This window comes from Artemia franciscana, chromosome 10, assembly GCF_032884065.1.
Source record: "Artemia franciscana chromosome 10, ASM3288406v1, whole genome shotgun sequence".
In the NCBI taxonomy this organism is placed as follows: domain Eukaryota; kingdom Metazoa; phylum Arthropoda; class Branchiopoda; order Anostraca; family Artemiidae; genus Artemia; species Artemia franciscana.
This window is the reverse complement of record NC_088872.1, coordinates 24,436,437-24,460,882: the sequence shown is the minus strand read 5'-3', so window position 1 is coordinate 24,460,882 and position 24,446 is coordinate 24,436,437. Positions and strand designations below refer to the sequence as shown.

The 24,446-nt window shown below is 35.1% G+C and overlaps 1 protein-coding gene across 2 annotated transcripts in view; it reads right to left on the bottom strand.

Annotated features, from left to right (window-relative positions):
• Nucleotides 1-23,605, bottom strand: part of LOC136031955 (sorting nexin-17-like) — a 59,738-nt gene extending 36,133 nt beyond the window's left edge. For both annotated transcript variants that reach the window (XM_065711966.1, XM_065711967.1), the window contains exons 1-3: nucleotides 23,455-23,605; nucleotides 7,111-7,303; nucleotides 3,600-3,775 (exon numbers count right to left, since the gene is read on the bottom strand). In XM_065711966.1, coding sequence (XP_065568038.1) covers nucleotides 3,600-3,775; nucleotides 7,111-7,303; nucleotides 23,455-23,514 — 429 coding nt within the window. In that variant the 5' untranslated portion in view covers nucleotides 23,515-23,605. The remainder of the gene's footprint in view (nucleotides 1-3,599; nucleotides 3,776-7,110; nucleotides 7,304-23,454) is intronic.
• Between the last annotated feature and the right edge of the window lie 841 nt (nucleotides 23,606-24,446).

The window sequence follows — 24,446 nt, the reverse complement described above, 5'->3', positions numbered from 1 at the left end:
TCATATATTTTCTGTTGTTGTTTATTTCTTCAGGAAAAAGCGCAAGTTTTTTTCTGATCTTGCGAAGGCATAGGGGTTGTCAGCCCTACTCATATTTAATTTGGATCTTTGTTTTGATTTGTTTTGTTTTTTTATTGTAATTTCCGTTCGTTTTGGGTTTATTTATTTATGATGGTAATTTGTGGTAGTTTTACACTTGGGCGACTATTTGAATTTATTTCGCCCCGTATTTGATTTAATAGAGCTCTTTACTTTTCTTTGAAAAACTTGCTTTGTGGAAGGAGTTTTTTTTTTTTATCAACTTGTTTTTTTTATATTGGTATAGTCTTCATGATGGAAAAAGAAAATATAACTTAACTTTTTTGGGTTTTTTTTCTATAAGAATAAATAGCTTGGGTTGCTATTCGTATGTTGGAGAAACTTTTCCAACTACATTTAATCCTGGCACAAAAGAATTGTCTAATTTTACACCTACTCAAGTTGACCTAAAAAAATAAAGCTTAATAACGTTCCCAAGAAATTCTATTTATATTCTTTGACAATATGGATACATTTTCACTCTTTTGATTTATTCAAATTGTAAATGCAGAAGAAGGAATAATAGTAGCCCCAAAACTTTCAACTTAATACCCTAAGTCGTTCTCGAGATATTTTTGGACGTCTTATTGGCTATCATACACAAAGTGCCTTTTGGTTAAGTTTTAAAGAAACATTTAGTTCTAAAGCATATCGGACAAACAGCACAACTGGGTGGGGTTGACCTGACCAATATCTCTAGAGACATAGTTACTGGACCGTTCTACAATGCTGAACAAAATCGCTGCCTCAAATAATGATTGGATGCGTTCGGACAATAAAAGGGCTTGGGAGGAGGATTGCTTGCCTTTCAATCACTTTTGATTTTTAAAAAGGGGAATAACTTTTGATTTAAAAAGGGGAATGCCCATTTAAAAAGTTTAAATGATATTGCTAGCAATCATAGAGCACCGCTGCCTATGATAAAGCTTACATGCCTTTTTGAAAACCTGCATGCATTTAGTTTATTTTGTTAAATTGAGACTCCCCCCAAACGTTCCCTTAAAGCTTCACCCTTATACCCTTAGCGTCATTAGTTACAGTAACTGTAGAGGTAGTATTAATAGTATACACATAGTTCCTTCTGGCTAGTTCAAAATACGTTGCAACTTACTCTTAAAGGTCTAGCTTATTCAGTTCTTTAGATATTACTTTGTATCTTTACTTTGATATTACATCTTTTTGAAGATCTATATGCTAACAGATCGTTACTATTTAGTTCAGCATCAGCCTAAATATTCCTTGAAAGCTTAACCTAAAAACCCTTAGCTTACGCAGTCGCAATAGTTACAGTAGCAAAAGTTGCAGTAACCGCATAGCACCTCTGATTTCTTCAACATACCCTTCATTACAAGCTGAAAGTTTCAACTTAATACCATCAACCGTTCCTACAGCATTTCTGATACGTCCTCTTGACATCCTGTGTGGGCATAATGTGTTTCAATTTAGCTCAATACTGTTTCAATATTTCTCAAACTGTTCACCGTAATACCATAAGTTTTAGTAGCAGCAGTAGAAGTACAGCAGCAATAGTAGTAGCAGTAGGATTAACTTCAGTAGCCTTAGCTTTAGTGGCAGAAGTAGTAGAAGAGGTAGCAATAATAGTAATAGAAGTAGCAGTATAAACACAAGCAGTAGCATTAGAATGAACGAATTGTCTTTTGGTCAGTTCAAATCACAACAAGCCCAGTTAGTTTTAACTTCACACACCCAACTATTCAAAATATTGCTAATACGCCCTTTTGACGACCTACATATAGGAGGAATATTGTGATTCAGTTCATCTTCCCCCCTGAAAATTCCCTTAAAATTTCCCATTCATACCTCTAGGCACAGTTGAAGTAGTAGTCACAATAGTAGTATTAATAGTAATAGCACTAGAATTAGTAGCAGCAGTAGTGTTAACATATTGCCTTTTGGTCAGTTGAACAAACTTCTCATCAAGTCCTGGAAGTTTCAGCTTAATACAATGAACCGTTGTTATGACATTGCTGATATGTACTTTTGATAAACTGTATAACCATATTGTTCTCGAAATTTTTATCTCAATGCTTCTAGCCTTACAAGTAGTTGTTACAGAAGTAGTATTTGAAACTGTTGTAACAGTAAATATAGCGGTGGTAGTAGTATTAGTGGTAGCGTGCATATAATGCCTTCTGGTCAAATGATCTTCCCCTTTAAGCATTCTCTGAAAGTTCTAACTTCATACCCAAATTCATTCTTGATGTAGACTCTTTTCACAATGAGCATGCATAACGCCTCTTTTGATCTTTGATTTCTAATTTTCCCTTAATATTGTGAATGTAGTAGTGGGGTAGTAATAGTAGTAGTGGTAGTTATAGTAGTAGTAGCAGTAGCGTGTAAATATTACCTTTCTGATCAATTGATCGTCTCCTTTATCATTTTCTGGAACCAACAAATTAATATTTTCAATCATTCCTAAGTTATGCTCTTTTGACTACCCGCCTTCAAATAACGTGCATTTGTGGTCAAACATGCTCACCTTTCTCAGCAACATATAGTATATGTAAATAACGGAGTTTTCTAACTCAGAGCCCTTGCCCTGAGGGCTCTGACTGTGTGTTGGGGGGGGGGGTACATCTCCAAAGACGTAATTACTATACCTTTCAACTATACTGAACAAAATGGTTGTATCAAAATTTTGATAAGACAAGTTTGGGGAAATACACACACATGTTTAGATTTATTTCAGCACTCGCCTCAACTTTCTCTGAAAGGCTCACCTGAATGTCCTTCGTCTTTTTGGAAAATAAAGGTCAAACATTTCTGTGGGGAGCTTGACTTTCCCAAAAGTATAATTACTGGACCTTTCAACAGTGCTGAAAAATAGCTCTCTTAAATTTTGATTGGATGTGTTTTGGAAATGAAGGGCTTGGGTGGGGGTGGGAACTTCTGACTTCCAATCAAATGAGGCCCATCCAAAGCTTACACGATCAATTGTTCCATAAAAACGTTATATATCCTGGGGCATAACTTACAACCCTTCCCCCTGGGCTCTGGGGTCGTGTCCACCTTAAAGCCGTTGTTATATGTTATATCTCACAATTTCGATAAGATGCGTTTGGGAAAAATAGGGCGTCGGGAGGGGGATTGTCTACCTTCCATTCACTCTGTACTCTTAAAAGGGGTATTAGAACGTCTGACTTTCATTAAAACGAGCCCCATCCGAAGTTTATGCGACCACCCATTCCACAAAACATTGTATACCCCGGGGCGTAGCTTACAACTCTTGCCCCTGGGCTCTAGGGGGTTGTGTCCGCCGTAATAGCATTGTTATATGCTCTTTGGACAATTGTGAACAAAATGGCTACCTGACAATTTTGATCAGCTATGTTTGAGGAAAATACTGTGACTGGGGGGTTGGCTAGTTGCCCTTTGTCACTTTTGATTCTTAAAAGGGAACTAGAACTTCACATTTCCAATCAAATGATCCTCCTCTAAAGTTTATACACCCACTCGTTCCATACAAAAATTACTCACAAAAAGGACAGTAATTTACTCACTAAAAGGACGGTCCTACTTTGTTCCATTGATTGTACATCTACAAGTGTTTTTTGGCGGTCCATGAGGTAAATAGGTAGTTGTACTTTTTCAAGGTTGTCATTATGCGTTTCTTTCTGCGCTGATACAAGGAAGGTACAAAATGTTGTACTGCTTACAATAACAGGATTTCTTGTGACTGAAAAAAAAAAGGAAATGAAAAAATCACCTTTTGGCAGAATAGCTGAAAATAAGAAAACATTCCTTTCCTTGAGAGTCTACACCCCCTAAATTCCATAACTCCCCCCCATGATTTTCGAAGTGTGACTTTATGTCCCACTTCTTTACGAACAAATAGTGAAACAGAAGGTTAGCTGAATTAGCTTTTTGAACATTCTAGATACCGTTAGCAAGACGAGTGAGGTATTGTGGAGGGGTGTCATCCCCCTACAGTAATAATTTCTGTTCGTTTAATTTTTAATTTTTGATCCTTACTTTTAGTTGAAAAAACATGTTTTTTTTTTTGTTTAATAGCGAGAAGGCACAAACGATTCTTCGGAAAAAAAACATTGAAATGCCGATGATTTTCAATAGCCAAAAATAGCCAGTAGTTTATTTTTCTTTATCCTGAGGCTTAGCCCGTGTAATTTCAAATCTAGATTTTTATGGTAAGCATTTATGTCATTCAATTTTATTATTCAATGTTTGGGAAAAACTGTACAAAATATATTGAATTTTATTCAATGTTTCAATATTTATTATTCAATGTTTGAGAAAAATTGTACAAAATACTCTTTAATTACAATTTTTGTTATTGAACTAAGGCAAAGCGAAGAGTTAATTAATTTGATCAATAAAAAAAGTCGAAGATATCTAAATCACTATAAGATGTAAGTCAAAATTGATTGTAACCACAGCCCAGTGCTTCCACTTTTCGATATTGATTATCCCTATTTTTATATCAATTTTCTCTAAAGTTCCTTGTCTTTTGTCTGTTTTCTCCCTACTTTTCTCCCTAGACAAAAGAGATATTTTGCTTTAAGTTTCCATACAATCCACACGAGAAACATAGCACATTATCAAAACATTATTTTTTACTTCAAATAATAATGTACATGAAATCTCTTACACTACCGAGGACACATAAGAAGTTCATTTAAGTGTCATCTGAAGCACTAGCATTTGGTTTCGTCTTGATGCCAGTGACAGCTTTCGGTATGCTGAGAGTTGATGAAGTTTTATCTTCGTTTTTCAATCAGTAATTGACTCGAATAAGTGAAACTAGTGTGACATTCTTCATACTATTTCGGATGTCCTTTTTGATTAATTTCAGTAGACTAAACAAACGCTCAGCTGGTACATTACTAAAGTGTAATGAAAAGATCAGCGATATGCACTTCAGCAATTCCAGGTACTTGATTTCACCGCTGCGAGTCTTCAGAATAAATATCTTCATTCAGTACTGCTCAACTGACAGGTTTTCAACTTAGGCATCTCCTAAATGAAGCTCAGTGACATCTGTCATTGCCTAAGATCTCCATTCTATGTCCGTTTTTTGGACGCAATATTTTTCTGCTAGATCAGGAAATCTCACAAATAGTGGCCTTAGAGATTTTGGCTTCACGTTTCTTGCATTCCTTGGTTCAACCAAGACCAAAATGCCATAAATTTCGTCTTCAAACTTGAAACCGTCTTAGATCAGGACCATACTTGCTAGAAACAAGTCTTTCAACTTCTGTAAATTTCTTGTGTACTTGCTCTGTATTTTAGTCCAGCTCTGTATTTGGTACGTCCTGCTTTGGTTTTTGAGCTAAGCAATGGAGAATGTCTCTTTGTGTCTGAATAAAACATCACTGCCTGCCAGTTATCAAGTACAAAATTGTATTTTCATGGTTTAAGTAATATTTTCTTACTTTTTAATTAAATTCACATCCTTATGATTTATTTAAAACTGCTGTAGTCACAAAATCAGTTATTTTCTTTCAAGTAGCAGAATTATTTTACTATGTTATCTTACTCCTGGGGAGGTCAGAGGCGCTATAACTAGAAATTTTAGCACTGTGAAATTATTGTTTACTGACCTTGTGCCTGTCAACCTAAGGTCAATCAGAAAGAAAAGATTTTCTGATCTTCCACAAGATGCAACAGTTTCAGTTAGGGTGATGATGATTCAAAAAAAATTGCGACTAAATCAAGGAAGATTACGATTTTAATATCTATTCTCAAAATGACACCCGAGTTTCATTTAATATTTTGATAGTTCAAAATTAAATCATCATTAAGTCAAGTGAAACTATGACTTCAACCTCGACTTTGATTTCAATCTCACTTGACCTAATGACAGTTAAATTTGAATCACCCCCATATTAAATAAAAAAAACTCTGGTTTCTTTTTGAGGATAGAGACCAAAATCGTAATCTTGCTGGACTTAGTGAAAATTCATTTTAAATTGTTTTGAAATTCTGAAATCTTTTTAGGACATGGATTAAAATCATAATCTACCTTGACTTAGTGACAATTCCTTTTGAATTACAACTAAACTAAATGAAAGTTGCATATCTTTCACAAGATGGAAAAAATCTTGTGTTCCTGACCTCCTCAGATCACCTCCCTGTGTCAACATCAGCTTGAGACAGATGTCACATGTAACATTAACTGATGTTGGAGTAAACTTTGGATAAATCTTGTGAGATAAAACTCCAGTTCACCTACTTTTTGCTATCTTGAAGTTTTCTGGTACTTCATTTAGGCAGAAGATCTGTTTTACAAGGTTTCACTTTTGTAAAACAAAACTTTTAAAACTCACCAAAAAATAACTGCCCTCTAAAGAGAGGAGTGGAGATAGGTACTTCAAAATACCTTCCAGGGACATACTTTAGTCCGTAGACCCATCCATGAAAGTTTCATTTTCCTGACCTTACTCCTTTCTAAGACCGCGAAAAGTAGCTAAACTAGAATTCCATTTCTGATCCCTACTGTGTATAGAATAAGGATAAGATTCGTTTCCACAGCTTTAAGGCGAGCAAAGCCTCGGTCACTTGCTTCTATTCTAAAATTTTAGCATTGCCTAGCCTATACTCCCTTATGTCGGCAGTTTGCACCAGTCAAAGCCATTACTAGGCTAGCTAAATAACATTCCAGGGTTCAACTTTTTGAAACTTCGGCAAATACAACAACATATGCTAGTATTCCTACATAAGATTTTTTTTTAAACTGAGCATACGCAATTTTTGAGAATTTTCCAGCCTTTTGCTTGAAAAAAGTTTCACTGAAAATCCCTACTTTACCCCAGATTTCCCTGAAAATCCTTACTTTACCTCAGATTTCCCTTTGTCCCTAGATTCAAAATAAGTGTCTCTAAAAGAAGTAGTTTCTTCCTGAAATAGGGTAATCTCCCTAGAAGTGGAAGCCCTGCCACAGCCCCCTCCCATACAATTATTTGACCATATTCATAGTGGTGATCTGCTCTCAAGCCCACCACCCTCCTATTCATCCCTCTATGTATATTACAGGTATGTGCAATAAGAACTTACTTTTTTGCAAATAATTTTCTAGCTGGATTCTTCTTTCTTCAATTTGTTTCACTGAAAGCTTCAAAAGTTGCCTCGGTGGAAAAGGACAAAGTGCTGCAGAGCCAAATTCTTGTTTTAGAAGAGAATGTAAATGACGAATTTGCTTATATCGTAAGGTACAATGATGAACTCCATTAACATGGATATGGAAACCCTGCAAAAATTAGATTTTTTATAGTCTGTATCAGACAACGCATGGAGAACATTCCCACACGCAGAGAATATCCTTCCACAAATGTCAGAAGACCACTACCACTCGATCAAAATTTTGGGGATAACAGAACAATATTTTGGATATTGGGATACGCAAGGATTTTTTTTTTTTTAATTTAACCCACACGTCTTCTCTGGCAAAATTGCTGTGACATACATTTTGTATTCAGCAAACCTATGAATCATCCCGGGCATTTGTCCCAGAGCCAACCAAATATAAAGATTTAGGGCGAATTTACGGGACCTTTTTTGAGGAGGGGAAACATTAAAGGATATCAGAAAATTAGAAATGGTTCACTCTATGAAATAGAAAAATTCTGGGAAACCTTGTAAAAACTTCAAGACTTTGACCCCTCGCATGTATACATGTCTGGAAGCGCATGTACATTTGACATCTTAGACATATTTGAATTGCTCTACATGGACCCAGGGTGCTTCTATGTTAAGAGTACCTTCTTGCTAGAAAGACGGCCGTACTTGAATAGGGGACGTTATGAAGAAACCAGAAATACAATTTGTCATGCAAGTACAACTCTACTTCGCTACAGGGTATCCTACAATGACAAGATTCTAGCCCTTGGACAGGCGGGACCCTGTAGAAATTTTAAGGAGCGGTAGCCCACTCTTGTATGTGGTAATTTCTATTCGTTTTAATTTTCAAGTTTCTGTTCATTTTAAGTTATGATTAATTTCAAAAAAGTTTTCGAAAAAAAAAGTTACAAAAAGGGAAGTAAAGAATCATTTTAAAACATAGGAGGAGCGAAAATAAAATCTTATCCGGGTTGCAGCGGTAGCTAGCGACCAAGGAAGAGACGATCACGCCCCATAGTAAAAAATGAAATAGGCCGTAATTCCTAAAAATAGAATCTGACCAAAAAACGAAATACACTATTAGAGCCACCGCGTTCGAAACCCCTACACAGGAAACTTACGTTCCCTTCACTTGAACGACAAGGGAGACATATTGGCTTGAAAATCAAGAAAAGTGACAACGGTATTCTCCATAAACGTCTTTCTTTCCTTCTTTTTTCTAGTAGTGACGCAAAAAGCCTTTTAAACGGAACCCTATCCTTGCTTTAAACGGAGCCCTACTTTTAAACACATACCTATCCCGTCGTTCTGACGACAGCCAGCAGTTGCATGTTATGTCATAGGGAATGTTTACTTTTGCTTTGTTATACCATAGAGAATGTTTTCAAAACGATGCATGTATTAATTCTTCGAAAAAACTACGAGGGGCAACACCAAATAAGGGTCTCTAAGATGGTTACATAACAAAGAGTCCTTAAAAAAACCTTCAGGGTCCCTGCCAAATCAGGATTTCCTTTGGTGGTGCCAAATAGCTTCTTTCTTAAAAAGCTGAGAGGAACAGGGCTTGTTTACTTCAGGATTCCTAAGATTATTACATAATAATAAGTCCTTAAAAACCTTCAGGGACTTCTTTACCCCAGGATTTCTAAGACTGTTGTTTAAAAAACATTCAGGACTTGTTTACTTCAGGATTTCTAAGATTGTTACACAATAGAGAGTTCTTAAAAAACCTTCGATGTCCCCACGAAATCAGGATTTCCTTGGGTTCTACCTAATAGTTTCTTTTTTAAAAAGCTGTGAGGAACAGGGATTGTTTACTTCAGGATTGCTAAGATTATTACATAATAAGTCCTTACAAACCTTCAGGGACTTCTTTACCACATGAGTCTAAGATTGTAGTTTCAGAAACCTTCAGGACTTGTTTACTTCAGGATTTCTAAAATTGTTACATAATAGAGTACTTAAAAAACCTTCTGATAGCCTGCTAAATCAAGATTTCCTTTGGTTTTACCCAATAGTTTCTTTTTTTAACCTGTGAGGGTCAGGGCTTGTTTACTTCAAGATTTTTAAGATTCTTAAGACTAAAAACCTTCAGGGCTTCTTGACCCCACGATTTCTTTAAAAAAAAAAACCTTCAGGGCGTGTTTACTTCAGGATTTCTAAGATTATTACATAATAGGGTTTGGGGTGTTAAATAATAGGACGTGTTAAGAGTCCACTAGTAAATCAGGGGGTTAAGGGGGTTTATTAAGACATTATTCTTCAAGAGGTTTTTCAAGATGTTTCAAAACATTTTTAAGACATTTTTCTTCAACACGTTTTTCAAGACATTTCAGGGCATTTCAAGACATGTTTCCAGATATTTTTCTCCAAGACGTTTCAAGAGATTTCAAGACATTTTTTAAGACATTTTTCTTCAAGACGTTTCATGACATTTCAAGACGTTTTTAACACATTTTTCTTCATGATTGCTTTAGTTCTTAAGTAATAAAGAAGGTCTGCCAGTGTTAAAGATAACGCATTCTAACGTGACTTAATTCTTTGGGCACGTGGGGAAGTCCTGGTTGTAACTAAGGGTGGCAAACACGTGGGTGTTACATAATAGCGGTACACACGTGGGATGTGACGCAACCTCACGTTCCTTGCTAGATTTATTGAGGGGTGATGTAATCTTACGTAACTTAGTATATTTATTGGGAATGACGCAACCTCGCGTGACATGCTAGAATTTGGGGCCCCATGGGGATATCCCCGCTTGTAATTGGGGAGAGCACACATCTGGGTGCTTTGTAATGACGGTGCACACGTGGATGTAACTTGGACATCTGGACCACAAAACCCCTTCTAAGAATTTTGATTCGGTTAATACATTCTATATGATAGCCGATTCGACGCATGGAGAAATCCCCGTCTTGCATTCTAGTACGATTAAATGTATTGCGCGTTCCCATATGATTGCAATAACTGAGATGCAGGGTGAAAAAATCGATTACAGAATTTTGCCTACATTTGAAGTACATCTGCTTGTTGAGAAAGGCTTTAGATAGTATTATCCTATAATATTGAAAATTGCTCTTATCGCATTTTTTACTAATATTATTTTCCACACACATGGCATTCTTCAGGCTTTTGCATGCAAAAACATTCATTTGCACTAGAATCTATCATTTAATCTTAATGAAAAAATATCCACTAGCGTTATTTTCTGATGACTCCTAGCAATTGAGGTCGTCTCGCACAATGTACCAGCCCTGATAGCCTTCTGGCGCAAATTTTCACACCTAAGGGTTATTTCAACGTTTTTCCCTCAAAATAAAATTTATAAAATAAAAAATGACCATTGTTTTTTATTTGAACAGCAGAAACTTATCATTTCATTACTATAGATTGCGATGTTCCATGGCAATTCTAAACCCGTGACACTCAATGGCTGACAAACGACACCCTCTAGTACGCATTATCACACACATTACATTTTTTTGGGCATTTTAATGTAAAAATATTCATTTACGCTAGAATGGATCGCTTGAACTTTATGAAAAAATCCCCATTACCGTTTCTTCTGATGACTCCTAGCAATTGACACCAGTATGATACCAAGTACCAGCCCCCCTGAAAACAACCTTCTGGTGCACATTATCACAGCTAAGTGTTTTTTTCAAGCTTCTACCCTCAAAAAAATTTAAAAACTAAAAATAGACCATTGTTTTTATTGAACAGGGGAAACTTGCTATTTCATTCCTAGATTGCGATGTTCTATGACAATGCCAAGCCCGTGACACTCAATGGCTGACAAAACACATCCTCTAGCGTACATTCCACACATAACAAACTTTTTCGAGCATTTTCCTGCAAAATATTCGGTTACACTAGAATTGATCATTTAAACTTAATGGAAAAAATCTTCCTTAGCGTTTCTTCTGATGAATCCTGGCATTTGTAGCCAGCGTGGCAGAATGTACCTGACCTCTCCCCCCTGGTGACAACTTTCTGGCGCATATTATCACACCTAAGACTTTTTGTTTAGAATTAGGGCTGTCGTCAGAATGCGCGATTGGGATGTGTTGAAAAGTAGGGTTCCGTTTATAAGCAGGGATTTGGTTCCGTTTAAAAGCCTTACGGCACCACCACATTTTCTTATTTTCATATAGCGAGGCACTGGAATACCACAGAGAGCTGTTTAATGGCTCATTTTAAAGAAATTGCCAAATCTATTGCCATTTGTAATTTAACAAAATTTAATATAATCAAAATTTTACGAAAAACTACATTTTTCTATAACACTGTAGTAACTTATGTTATTAAAATATCAGGAACTTGTCACATGTATGTCCTGTTAAAATTAACAAAAAAAATTAAAACAAATCCATGTTTTATAATCATATGAAAAAAGAAGTACATTACAAGAACCACTTTGTCAAATACCCCTACGAAACTAATTATCTCTTGGCTTTAATAACGAGAAAATTCAATGGCTTGAAAAACAAAACAAAAATTCCTCTAAGCACTATATTCTGTTTCGACGGCATCTTTTTTTCGGTTGTTTCCTTCTCTGCAGCTATTATATTAAAGAACGAACTATAGACTATAGTAATTGAGAAACAAAGCACTCCATCAGACAAATATGAGGGATCAGTCTAGTTAATTTAATGTTCAAGATGAAACTATAGTAAGTGATTTTATACTATATTAAAAGACGATCATTAGAAGAGCAGACAACTGAAAATATTGGACTTAGTTAGCTGCCTCATTCTTTGAGGTTCGTCTTTTACTATTCCAAAGAAAAAAAGCCTTGGGGTTTTTCCTGTTTGTAATCAGGTATATATCTAGGCAAGGTTTTAACGGTAATTTGTAGATATAGTTAAGTAAAAAGTGGACATCTACATAAAAAAAAAACATAGTGCATTATCTATGTGTTAGCTGAAGCGATAGCTTTCATCTGGTAGCTTTCATTATACATCTGATTGTAGATATAGCTGACATATTAATGTAGAGGATCAGCACAGTTGGAGAGTTTTTAAGTTTCACAGTATCAAGTTTAAAACTGATCATGGACTAAAAGTTTTTTGCCCATTTCCAGGCATCCAATCCCAAACTACAAAGGGTTTGACAGTTTTGACCTGGAAGACAATTCCTGAAAGTTTTAATCAAGTGTATATCAAAGAACACGCAATCCCCCCCCCTTTTTGAACATGAAACGTAGATTCAAACCATTGCCAGTTTGCATTATTTACAACCCTTGTCCTAGGGTCTGTGGGGGGAATATAGGGGGGGTTGTTCATGTCATCCATAGAGGCATATTGCACTTAAAACTGAACAGATGATAAATTTTATAAAAGAAATGCTGGAGCTTGTAGCTATAGGGCAACCCTAAGACAGCAATTTTTACACTATATTTCCAAAGGAGCGCTGCATTTCATCCAATTTGACCTTATTTTACCCATTTTACAAAACCAAATTTAATTTCACAATAATTTTATAATGTTACTCTGAAAGTGTTGCACCTCCCGAGAAAAAAAAAATGCTTGGCCCTACTTTGGCTGTCATAAAAGATTGAGTCCATTTTTTGTCAAAATATTTTAAATTGGCTGACAGCCCAAACCATTTACAAATATTAGGAGCAAAAAAAGGTAATCCCCCTCTCAATCTCCCCGTCTCTCCGAGTCAAAAATAAGGTCTGCCAGACCTCTCCGACATACCGTGAAAATTCAGATTATGTCGGAGAATTCCAACATACCGGTATGAATTCAGAATTCATACCGTGAATAATTCTCACGACATACCGTGAGAATTATTGGCTTCGGTCCTTATATTCTAAATTTCTAAGGGATTCATGTCAAAATTGAGGTCTGCTTATCCTCTCCAGCACCCTTTGAGAATTCAAAGTCAATCCACCAAGTCATTTTCAAGATACTTCAGAAATGCTATTTTGAAAACCTAGGTACACATAGTTCTTCCTGATTTACTTTTTTGGTCCAGTCCTTATATTCTAAATTTCACAGGGACTCATAAGCCAAACCACTTAAAGGAGTTGGAGCCTAAGAATTATCCCTCCCCCCCCCTTAATTCAAAATTTGGGGTTCAATTGGGCATTCCAACACTTCCTGAAAATTTGAACTCCATTCCCATAGCCACTTTCAGATATTACAGAAACAAAACTTTGGTTAACTTGATATTCATATTCATAATTTACAAACAGTTTAGATAAATCAAACACAAAAAAATGGTGTCCTCATCTGTTCTCCCTTTGACCCAGACCAAATTGAATAACTGGTAAAAATCATATTGTTTTATGAATGGAGAACAAAAATTTGATGTTCTTTAGATACCTGTCAGAATAAGGTAAGCTTTACATTTTTCCAGATTTTTTATTCTTTGAATTTTCTCGGAATCCGCATTTTCACGTTTGATCAAAGTGTCTGAACCCACCCCACCCGGTGGGGTTGTTTCAGATATGCTTGGGCTAGAGCCAAGTAAGTTATAAAAAAAGTGCCAAAAAATCTAGTTGCAGTCAGTGGCGTAATTTTCTCAAAATACAGGGGGGAGGAGCATATTTGGAGCCCATTTTACCAAGTCAAGTTAAAATGATGGTGAAAAATCAAAAAATGAGCCATATAGTACCATAAAGGCAAAGGTATACTAAAGAAATATCATTTTAAATGTAAAGAAATGTTATGTTTTGGTCCAAAGAATCAAAGGGATCAGAGGACAGCTACCCCCCCCCCCCCTCATGTCCTATTTTCCCAAAATGCATCTGACAGAAATTTTTAGAAAGCTTTTTATTCAAAATAGTTTCAAGGTCATAAAACGAGGCCTTTAGGGTTTAAACAACGTCTCAGAACCTGGGGCAAGTGTTATAAGTTATGTCCCTGGGCATATGAGGTTTTTATGAAAGGGTTGTTGTATAAACTTTAGAGGAGGCTTTTTTAATTGGAAAGTTCTAGTTCCCTTTTAAGAGTCAAAAGCTACGGAGGGCAATACCCACCCCCCTAAACATCCCGTTTTCTGAATGCATCTGACCAAAATAGTGAAATGACCATCTTGTTCAAAATAGACCAAAAAACATATAAAAATTCTCTCCAGGATTGACACAACCTACCAGATCCCCAGGGTAAAGGTTGTAAGTTATGCCCTGGGGCATATAAGTTTCTTACGGAATGGGTTGTCATATACACTCCAAATGGGGCATTTGATTAGAAATTGAAGTTGTTATAGTCAAAATTGATTTGAGGGCAATAAGCCCCCTCCCCTCATTCATTATTTCCTAAAAACCATCCAATGAAATTTTCAGACCTTTACTTTCTTCTGCATTGTTAAAAGATCCAGAAATTATGTATTTGGGGATTTCAACCCCCCACAACCCTCATGCAAAGGACACTAATTTATTTTATAGGAATGACTGAGTATATTAATTTGGGACTTGGAAAAGATAAGGGAAATGGCCCATTGACCACAAAGGTAATATTTGCGTGCTACTACTGCTACTCAACTACCACCAGTACTACAACTACTCCACTATTATATTTTAAATATTGGTTGGAAATTTGAACTAAATCAAAAGACACTATGTGTATGCACATTGTTAAAAGAAGATACCACAAGGATCTTTTTGGGTATTATATTTCAGGGAATGCTTAAAGCGGAAGATCAATTGACCAAAAGGCAACATGTGCACATTGCTACTAATATTACCACCACTACCACAGCTACATTTACTACTCCTACTACTTAAACTACTACTTCTATAACAACTACTTGTAAGGCTAAGAGCATTAAGATGAAAATTTCAGGAATTATTTGAATATGCAGGTTATCAAAACAACAAATCAGCAGTGTTATAGCAACGGGAAATTGTATTAAGTTGAAACTACCAGGACTTGACAAAAGGGATGTTCAACTGACCAAAAGGTAATATGTTAATACTAGTACTATTGCTATTATTATTAATACTGATATTACTACTGTGACTACTATTATACTATGACTAAGGTTATGAAAGTGAAATTTTCAGGAGATTTTGAAGGGGGAAGGTGAACTGAATCACAACATTCCATCTGTATGCAGGTTGTCAAAAGGGCATATCAGCAACATCTTCAGAAACTACCAGGACTTGACAAGAGGGATGTTCAACTGACCAAAAGGCAATATTTTAATACTAACACTAGTACTATTGCTATTATTATTAATACTGATACTACTACTGTGACTACTATTATAACTATGCCTAAGGTTATGAAAGTCAAATTTTCAGGAGATTTTGAAGGGGGAAGGTGAACTGAATCACAACATGCCATCTGTATGCAGGTTGTCAAAAGGGCATATCAGCAACATCTTCAGAAACTACCAGGTAGTTGAAACTACCAGGACTTGACAAGAGGGATGTTCAACTGACCAAAAGGCAACATTTCAATACTAGTACTAGTGCTATTATTATTAATACTGATACTACTATTGTGACTACTATTATAACTATGCCTAAGGTTATCTGTATGCAGGTTGTCAAAAGGGCATATCAGCAACATCTTCAGAAACTACCAGGACTTGACAAGAGGGGTGTTTAACTGACCAAAAGGCAATTTGGTCAGAACTGAATCACAACCTGCCATCTGTATGCAGGTTGCCAAAAGGGCATATCAGCAATATCTTCAGAACAGTTTGGCGGGTGACGTTCAAACTTAGAGGGCTTGCTGCAGGGGATGTTGAACTATCCAAAACTACTACTGCTAATATTATTACTACTGCCAGTAAAGCTAAGGCTACTACTACTAATTTTATTAAAACTATTACTACTGCTACTACTATTACTGCTGGTACTACTGCTAATAAAGCTAAGGGTGTTAAGGCAAAAAATTTGGGGAATTGAACTAAATCGGAACACATTATGCCCACATAGGGTTGTCGAGAGGACATAAGAGTAATGCTTCAGAAATGGTTGATGGTATCAAATTGAAACTTTCAGTGTGTATTGAATGGGAATAATTGAAAAAACAAAACAAAGCTTTTTAGGGAAATACAGAGCAAAGTTGAAACTTAAAACGAACAAAAATTATTGCTTCACAGTCTATCTAACATATATCAATGGAACTAGTACAAATATACAAACTAATTATATTTCCCTAGGTTTGTAGGATTATAGAAAACTAGCGCTTTACTGAAAACACAAGAACCAAGCATAAAAAACAAGAATGTTGATTTATTCGTGAAAACGAGTACGTAGCCTGACAATATCTGAGTAATCTATAAAGCTTTTCATAGTCTTACAGCAGCTGTGATATCAGTAAAACTTTCAGTATACAATCAAATTTATGATAAAATTTTAAAGCTAGTCTATAGTCATCTGTGAAATTATCAAGCTGAATTCACATTGAACTTGTCTACAAACTAATCATGGATAGTCCTTTTCAGAACCAAAACGACAGTTAAACGAAAAGAAAAATAAACAACATTACTAAAATGCTTTATTTTTATACTATAAAAAGTGTCCTTAATCGGTTTGCTTTTATTGTACCAAAAATCCAACATTGTTGTGTTTTCGGTAAAGCGCTAGTTTTCCGATAGTCCTAGAAACATACGGAAATATAATTAGTTGGTTTATTTGTACTAGTTTTATTGATATATGTTAGATAAATCAAATGCAGAAGCAACACTACAACGATCTTTTGTATTGTTTTTGGGGGGGGAGCAGCACCATAAGATACAGAATAATTTCTGTTGGTTTTCAGTTTTAATGTTGCTCCTTATTTTCTGTTGAAAAAACTTTGGTATTTCCTTGTTATATAAAACACAAGCGAAAAATTGTGCCACGAACATGAGACAATAACCGGTTTTTATGGCCTTTATACCAGACAATTAGCTACGGCTCGGTGGGATAATACATTGTAGCTATATTTTAATTAAACAGTTAGTTGGTATTTTGGTTAGGTTATGTTGGGTTAGAATAGGTTATGTATTTAATATATGCAACCTTGACAGTTAGGAAAGAGTAACTATTTTCTAAAGAGATTTTTAAGGTTTTCAAAACCTAAGGAAAATGTTGGTATGTCCAAATTATTTAACTAATCATACCCCCCCCCCAGATAAACACCAAAATACTTTAGACATACAGGTGTGAAATAGCAATCGAAAAAATGGAAAGTAACCTGACAACTAGAAAAATATCACAGAAAACAAATGCAAATAGGTTTTTAGTGCTATGATCTCTCTATTCACATTATAAATAATTCTATTATGTCTAGCAAATAGTATAAAAGTAAATAATATGAATAAATAAATACAATAATGAGTAATCCTTCTTTGAAGGTACAACTTTAAGTGGTTTCAGAATCATATGCCTACACTCCTTCAACCCCTAAGTGGGAAGGGGTTGGGGTCAGGGGTGTATCTTGTTCCAAAAATAGTGTATGAAACATTTCAAAATTCACAAAGAAAAATTCATAAAATAAGTGAATTAGGAGAAAAATAATCATATATAAGGAACAAAACCATAATATGAAAAAAGTAATACCCAATTATGGATTTGATCCCTTGTCATTCTGAATCAAAATTTAATGTGCTAATAACTGAACTGTGGCAACTGATGATTATATTACAATCTATTGGTTTTTTTTATAGGATCATAATTGTGTAGCAGTGCTTGTGCATTATACCACCAACATTCAAGTTCTTCATCCATTGACGCACTGTGTAACTGGTTTCTTTCATTAGTTCTCTCTGCTTAGCGTTAGATAAGACAACAACAAGTGAGAGAACTGATGGGAAACATGTAATTTGAGCTATATTTGCACATTAGGGGGTGAATAAAGTATTTGTACAGTGTGAAGTTAGAAAACAATTCTTGTTTCATAATATGCAGAATAATTGTACCTAACACATTTTGCATGCAGACCCGCTACACTTTACCCCTATCCCCCCAAATGTAAAATATATGGTCCAAATTTGTTTCTAAAATATTATGTTTTCGTCATACTCGGGTATATTTATATACCTAACATAGGGACATATATGAACTGTTATACTTTCGTCATGAAAAGGCAGCGTGGTCTTCAAAGGTATCTACAAAAGCATAGTTATTGGGCCTTATTCAGAAAATACATTTGAATTGGCTATTATAAAACACCAAATTAATTCAAGTTTCTATTATAAAGAGTGAGAGCATCAAACTATATTTGGTGAAGCTGAATTTTTACAAACAGGAGGGGGGAACGTCAAGGAATAGTCATTTGACATTTCAAGATTCAATTATTTATTATCCTATTAATTTTTTCCTCTTTAGAACATTGGATATTTTAAAAATCATTTTGCAAGCCTCAACATTGGATGATTGTGTGAAATATTTCATAGTGAACTCCCCCAACAGACTAAAGAGACTTGCTGAGGGGGTGGGAGGGGATGTATACCGGAGGGGCTCCTGTAAATCCCCAGTTAAGGGTTTTGGACCATAATTTTTATAATGGTACCTTTTTATAATTCCCAACTTTTCCAATTAAGATGTTGCACCAAAAGTGTCGTTTCTAGTGCTATATGGCACTTACAGATGGTATAACTGATAAAAAGTACTTATATGTGTGCAATAATTTTCAAATGAGCCATTGAAAATATCTCTAAGAAGTTTTGGTAGCCCACTAGTCCTAGCTTTTCCACTTTAGAAATGATACCAAGCTGTCATCATTTTGTGTCAATTGGTACTTGCAGATAGTGGAATTTATGGGGAAATGTAGACATAAGAATTGGCTTTGTATGAGCTATTAAACATCTGTCTACGATGTTTTGGTTGCCTGCTAAACCCACCCCTTGAGAAATGGCACAATAGTTCCGCTTTAGTGCCATATGGCACTTGCAGATAATGGGATTTATAAAAGTACGTAGATACGAAAAATAGCTTTTAAATGAGCCATTAAACCTCTCTCTATGATTTTCTGGTAAACTGCTAGCCCTGGAAAAAAAAATGAAAAAACAACAACAGACAGATCAGTGCTACCCATGCAAAAAAGTGATTTTCCCATTTGTCCAGGCTGGGGGTTGTAATTTCCATGATAGGGTTTTGACTATGCTGATTCCAATGGAAAACCTTTCATTGTGATCTTACGCCGTTTTCGAGGGGTATGAGGCTTTTTTTGAAATTGCCATAAATTTCTTTTTGCATAAACTTTTACTTTTAAGATGAACCGAAATAATAGTTACCACTATTGAATCAGCGGCAATTTTTGTTCCAAAATAATTATACCTAACACACCTTGCATACAGACCTGCTATACTTTACCCCCCCCCCCTTAATATACAAATCTATAGCCCAAATTTGTATCTATAGTGACAAAAAAAAACTAATCAAAAAATTGGTTTGTTCTGGAGTCTTACACACCATAAACATGAGTAAATGGTGCATAATACACAAGTACCAAAATTCCTTCCCCCAGCAGAAAAAAAAATTCGAATCAACTTCGCAAATTTGGAAAGCCTTATTTTTCACAGGGGGGGGGGTATTTTCTGGTGGTTATTTTCAAAGGGGGTAATCGCCGGGAGGGGTTGGAAGTATTCGCTGGCCACCAATAAAAACAGGGGCCCAGACTAAAGCCTGGTTGGAGTTGTTTTTTTTAGCTTGAGATTTGTAGATTTTTTTGCATGATATTATAATGGAAATGGCCCTAAAATCAATATTAGGAATTACCTTCAAGAGCTGGAAAAAAAACAAAATGGATTTTAAGTTTTGGGTACTTGTTTATTATACCAACCATACTCAAGAAGTGAAGTTAGATTAATCATTAGTTAAGTTAATCCTAATGAAATGTACCAAAACATGATGAAAATAAAATACTATTATATTAGTATAAATAAATACTATTTTCACCTATATACTATTTACTATATTTCAATACAGTTTTGTTAGATTGTGTCCTTACGTTTATAAGCTAGGCATAAACTGTGATAAACTATATCCAAGATTCCATATCAGATTTTTTTTTTTCCCCTTTTTCTCAAGAGACTAACGCCCTTCCTTATGTGTAAACAAACCAATTTGCTATGAAAGCCAGTGATTTGAATTGTTTAAGAAGAAGGATGATAATTCTTCTCTACAAAGCTGGGTCTAGAGCAAAATCTTGGGGGGGAGGGGCAATGTGACCTGGGCACCAATAATTGACAAAAGTGACAAGTTGATTTAAAAAGAAAAAACAACACATTCAGGGCACCAAAAAAATCTTAGGAGGGGAACCCCAGATCCCCCTGGATCTTCCCTCCCCTGGATCTTCTTATACATGGCTTCCAATGATGCTAATTCCAACAGTGACCTTTTAATTTGATCTCATGTCATTTCTTATAGGGTCTTGGACAACTTTATTTTTAAATATCAGGACACCATACAAAACATTGGAAATATTGAAAAACCATGATTGAAAAAAACACCTGGTAGAGATAAGCCCAATCCCAATACCTGCTCAATACCAACACGGCCATACCAATACATATGATATTGGTATGTTCAATACCAATACATCATTCAGTCCTTTCCCCAGGGACTATGTATATCATTACAAAAATCCTATATATTGGACTTTTTAACTATGTTGAACAAAATGGCTATTTCAAAATTTTGATTAGGTAACTTTGGAAGGAGGGGGCCTATAAGGAGGGAGGCTATTTGCCATACAATATTTTGTGTCTCTTAAAAAGGGCATTAGCAAACTTAATTTACATTCAAATGAGCTATTACACATCTCCCTATGATGTTCTGGTCACCTCCAAGCCCTGCCTAACCTTAAAAAGGATAAGTTGTCAAAGATTTTGAATTAGCCAGAAGGCACTAAGTGTATACTATTAATACTACCAGTGTGGTGACTGTAACTAATAATGCTAGGTGAAACTTTTAAGGAATGTCAAGGGGGAGTTTCAATTAAATGAAAAAACAATATATATGCAGATATTCAATAGGACTTCTAACCAGTATCATAGGCAGCATCACTCTATATTAGTTTGTATTACTTTTGAATTTTTTTAAAGCAGCTAATTTGACAGGAAATCAAAAGTTGTATTGTCCATTTCAGGCTTCAAAAGTGATTGAAGGACAAGCAGTCCTCCTCCCCAGTGCCCTCATTTCCCAAACACATCCAATCAAAATTGTGAGAGAGTCATTTTATTCAGCATAGTAGAACAGTCCAACAACTATGTCTCCACAAATACTGAGTGTATTTGCCCATTATGTTTTAAAGCTAAATCTTGCTTTTAAATGATGTCAAAAGGTAGTGTGTGTACAGTTTTCTACCTTAGCAATATTTCAAGAATAAATGGGGGTATTAATTTAACTTTCAGGGCTACTACTATTGCTACTTTTGCTTTTGCCATTTAAATAAATCAAAAGAGTATAAGTGTGTCCAGAATATCAAAGATATGGTTAGAATTTTTGTGGAATGGTAATAAGTTTTATTTTCAGGTCAACTTGAGGAAATATAAAACTAAATTAAACAATACTATTTGTTTTAGGAATAAAAACTGTTGAAAAAATTTCTCTAACACATAAATAGCAAACCAAATTATGGATTCTTACAGAAAAAAAGGTATATAAAAAAAAATCATGAAAAAACTATCTCAATAAAAAAAAGAGGAATTAAATGGCTTAAAAAATTGTTTTCAAAAAAAAAGTTTTTAAAGAAAAATAAAACAGTCCACTAAACCAAAAACAAGCAGAAATAAAGTCAATTAATTTTACAAGCATAAAATTACAATAAATTACTATCAATAAATAAATGAAACCCAAAATGAACAGAAATTACAATAAATAACTGAGTCAACTCAGAATTAACATAAATAGGGTTGAGAACCCCCTTTCCTTATCAAGACCAGAATATGACTAATTGTTCTTTGTGTTTTTAATGTCCCACCAAATTATTAAATTTCTGTGATTTGCTAGCTAACATTGTTTTTGGCAATGTTTTGTTCTAAAATTATATTTCTACTGTACTAACAAAAACTATTACCTGGCTTTCTTAGCTTTAAATTGGGTAGTAGAGAAAAGAACCTGGCCTGTTCAAAGATCTAATGTAAGAGAAAGAAACTTGACCAATATCCTTTTTGCTGAATCAAAGAAGGCCAGAATAATATTTACCCAATTACTATCAAAACAGACTCCTTGTTTGGAAAAGTCTCAAGATATTCTTAATTCTTCTTTTGTTTAAGTAAACAAAATTATCCTAATTCGTTATCCTATTTCATTTAATTCATTTTATTCATTATCCTATTTCATTTAATTTCCCCCAATACATTTTTTAGAATATGCATATTTTAGCATGATAGATTTGAAGATGAATTCTTGCTGAACTTAAGTACTGGAAGTTGGTTTTCAATGGGGATACCACCAGATGCCCTCTTTCCTTCAAGAAGAAAACTATTTGCAAGTGTAGGCTACTAGCTCATTATAGCAAGCAATCCTTGCTTGATAATGCCCTTTTAGAGCTGTCTTTCCCAAAACTAAATTCTTCTAACCTCTAAAAACCCAATATGCATTAACTATAGTTTTTTTTATATATCTCAGTGGTGGATATCTTGATAGCCTATTAGCAAAATAGGTCCATTATCCTAGTCCAATATATTATCTAGAGATGAGAAGAAGAAAACAAGATATTCTATATTCCTGACCTCTCCAGCTCAATTATAGTAAAATGATGGAAAGAGAAAGTCTAAATTAATTGTCCCTTTTAATCAATTATATCCCTCCACTTATCCCTTTTTCACTAAATAAATGTCTGGCCAGCACCTTTGTCCCTACCCCTCCCTCTGTTAAAGAAAATTAGATCTATTTTGCAAGGTTTCACTTTGATAACACATATATTTTTTAAGGTTATCAAAGGTTAGGGCCCTCTAGAGGGAGAAGAAGTAGAGGTAGGTACTTCAAAATACCTTCCCAGGACATACTTTGGTCTGTAGACCAATCCCTGAAAGTTTCATTTTCCTAACCTAACCCCTTTCTGAGATAGCAAGAAGTCAATCAACTAGAATTTTACCAAAAATTATATTCTTAGAGCATAAAAAGGCATCAAATTGAATGCTTACTTGATTTGTAAGTAAATAATATGGACATCAAAATGGTTACCCAGAAAGACATTGAGTGATGTGTTCACCTTATTTTTAGGTCAGTAATATAAACTGCTCCCAAAATTTAATACTCTTAAATCAAATGTGTTTGAGATCAGATGCTCAAAGTGCAAGAACTACCATGCATAGACTACAGTATAGGGTTCATATAGGCCTATAGCATGAATGCATTGAAATTAGGATATCATATTTATTACTAACAACAAAAGAAGTTCCACTGGAATCCTGAAGAACTTCAGTGTCTGGAATAGAAAAATGCATAGGTACTTCGGGTGTGTTCCAGGGACTTACTGTAGTAACCGAATGGTTACTATTTCCGTTCCTAGCGGGAAAATGGTTACTGCCCAACCCACTGGGAACAAGAATAGTTACTGCCGGCAGTAACCGCAGTAAGTGATTTTCTTACCGTGCTCAAAAGAATGGTTAGCGCAGTAAGTACATAATTCACCTTCTTCAACAACTCATTCAACAAAAAATAAATATGGACAAGAATGAATATGGAATAATGGAATAATGGAATATGAAGTTATTTGCTTGGAAGAAGGTGGGACAGTGATTTCGCAAAAGAAAGAGGGATCTGAGCCAGGTTAGTAAATCACCATACTTTGGGATCAACATTAAAGGACACCCTGAGTAGTAGGCTATCTATTAGCAAGTAGGTTAAATCAATGAAAAACTTATTATTTAATTTAAAGATTTCCATGTTTTCTGGCATATCCAGGCATAATTATTACCTTAAATTGCCATTTGGAATCATTCTAAGGATTGACTTCTTCCAGGTAACATTGAGGCTCCATTAAATTGCCACATGGTAGCATTTTAAGCATTAACTCCTTTTAGGCTCTGTAAACAGGCCTAGGTGAAGTATTACAGATAAGTTGAGGATTTATGGGCTGCCAAATCATTATTCTGAGACTGTCTTTAATCCTATTGAAGAAGTAGGCTAGGGTAGACTATTCAGAGTCTATTCCAAAGGATGGTAATTTTATCCAGTAAAATTCTAGTTGATTGACTTCTTGCTATCACTGAAATGGGTTAGGTTAGGAAAATAAAACTTTCAGGGATGGGTCTACAGGCTAAAGTATGTCCTGGGAAGGTATTTCAAAGTACACATCTCTACTCATTCTTGCTCTAGAGGGCCTTGATCTTTGATGACCTTCAACAATATTTATAGCTGAAGTTACATGTTTCCC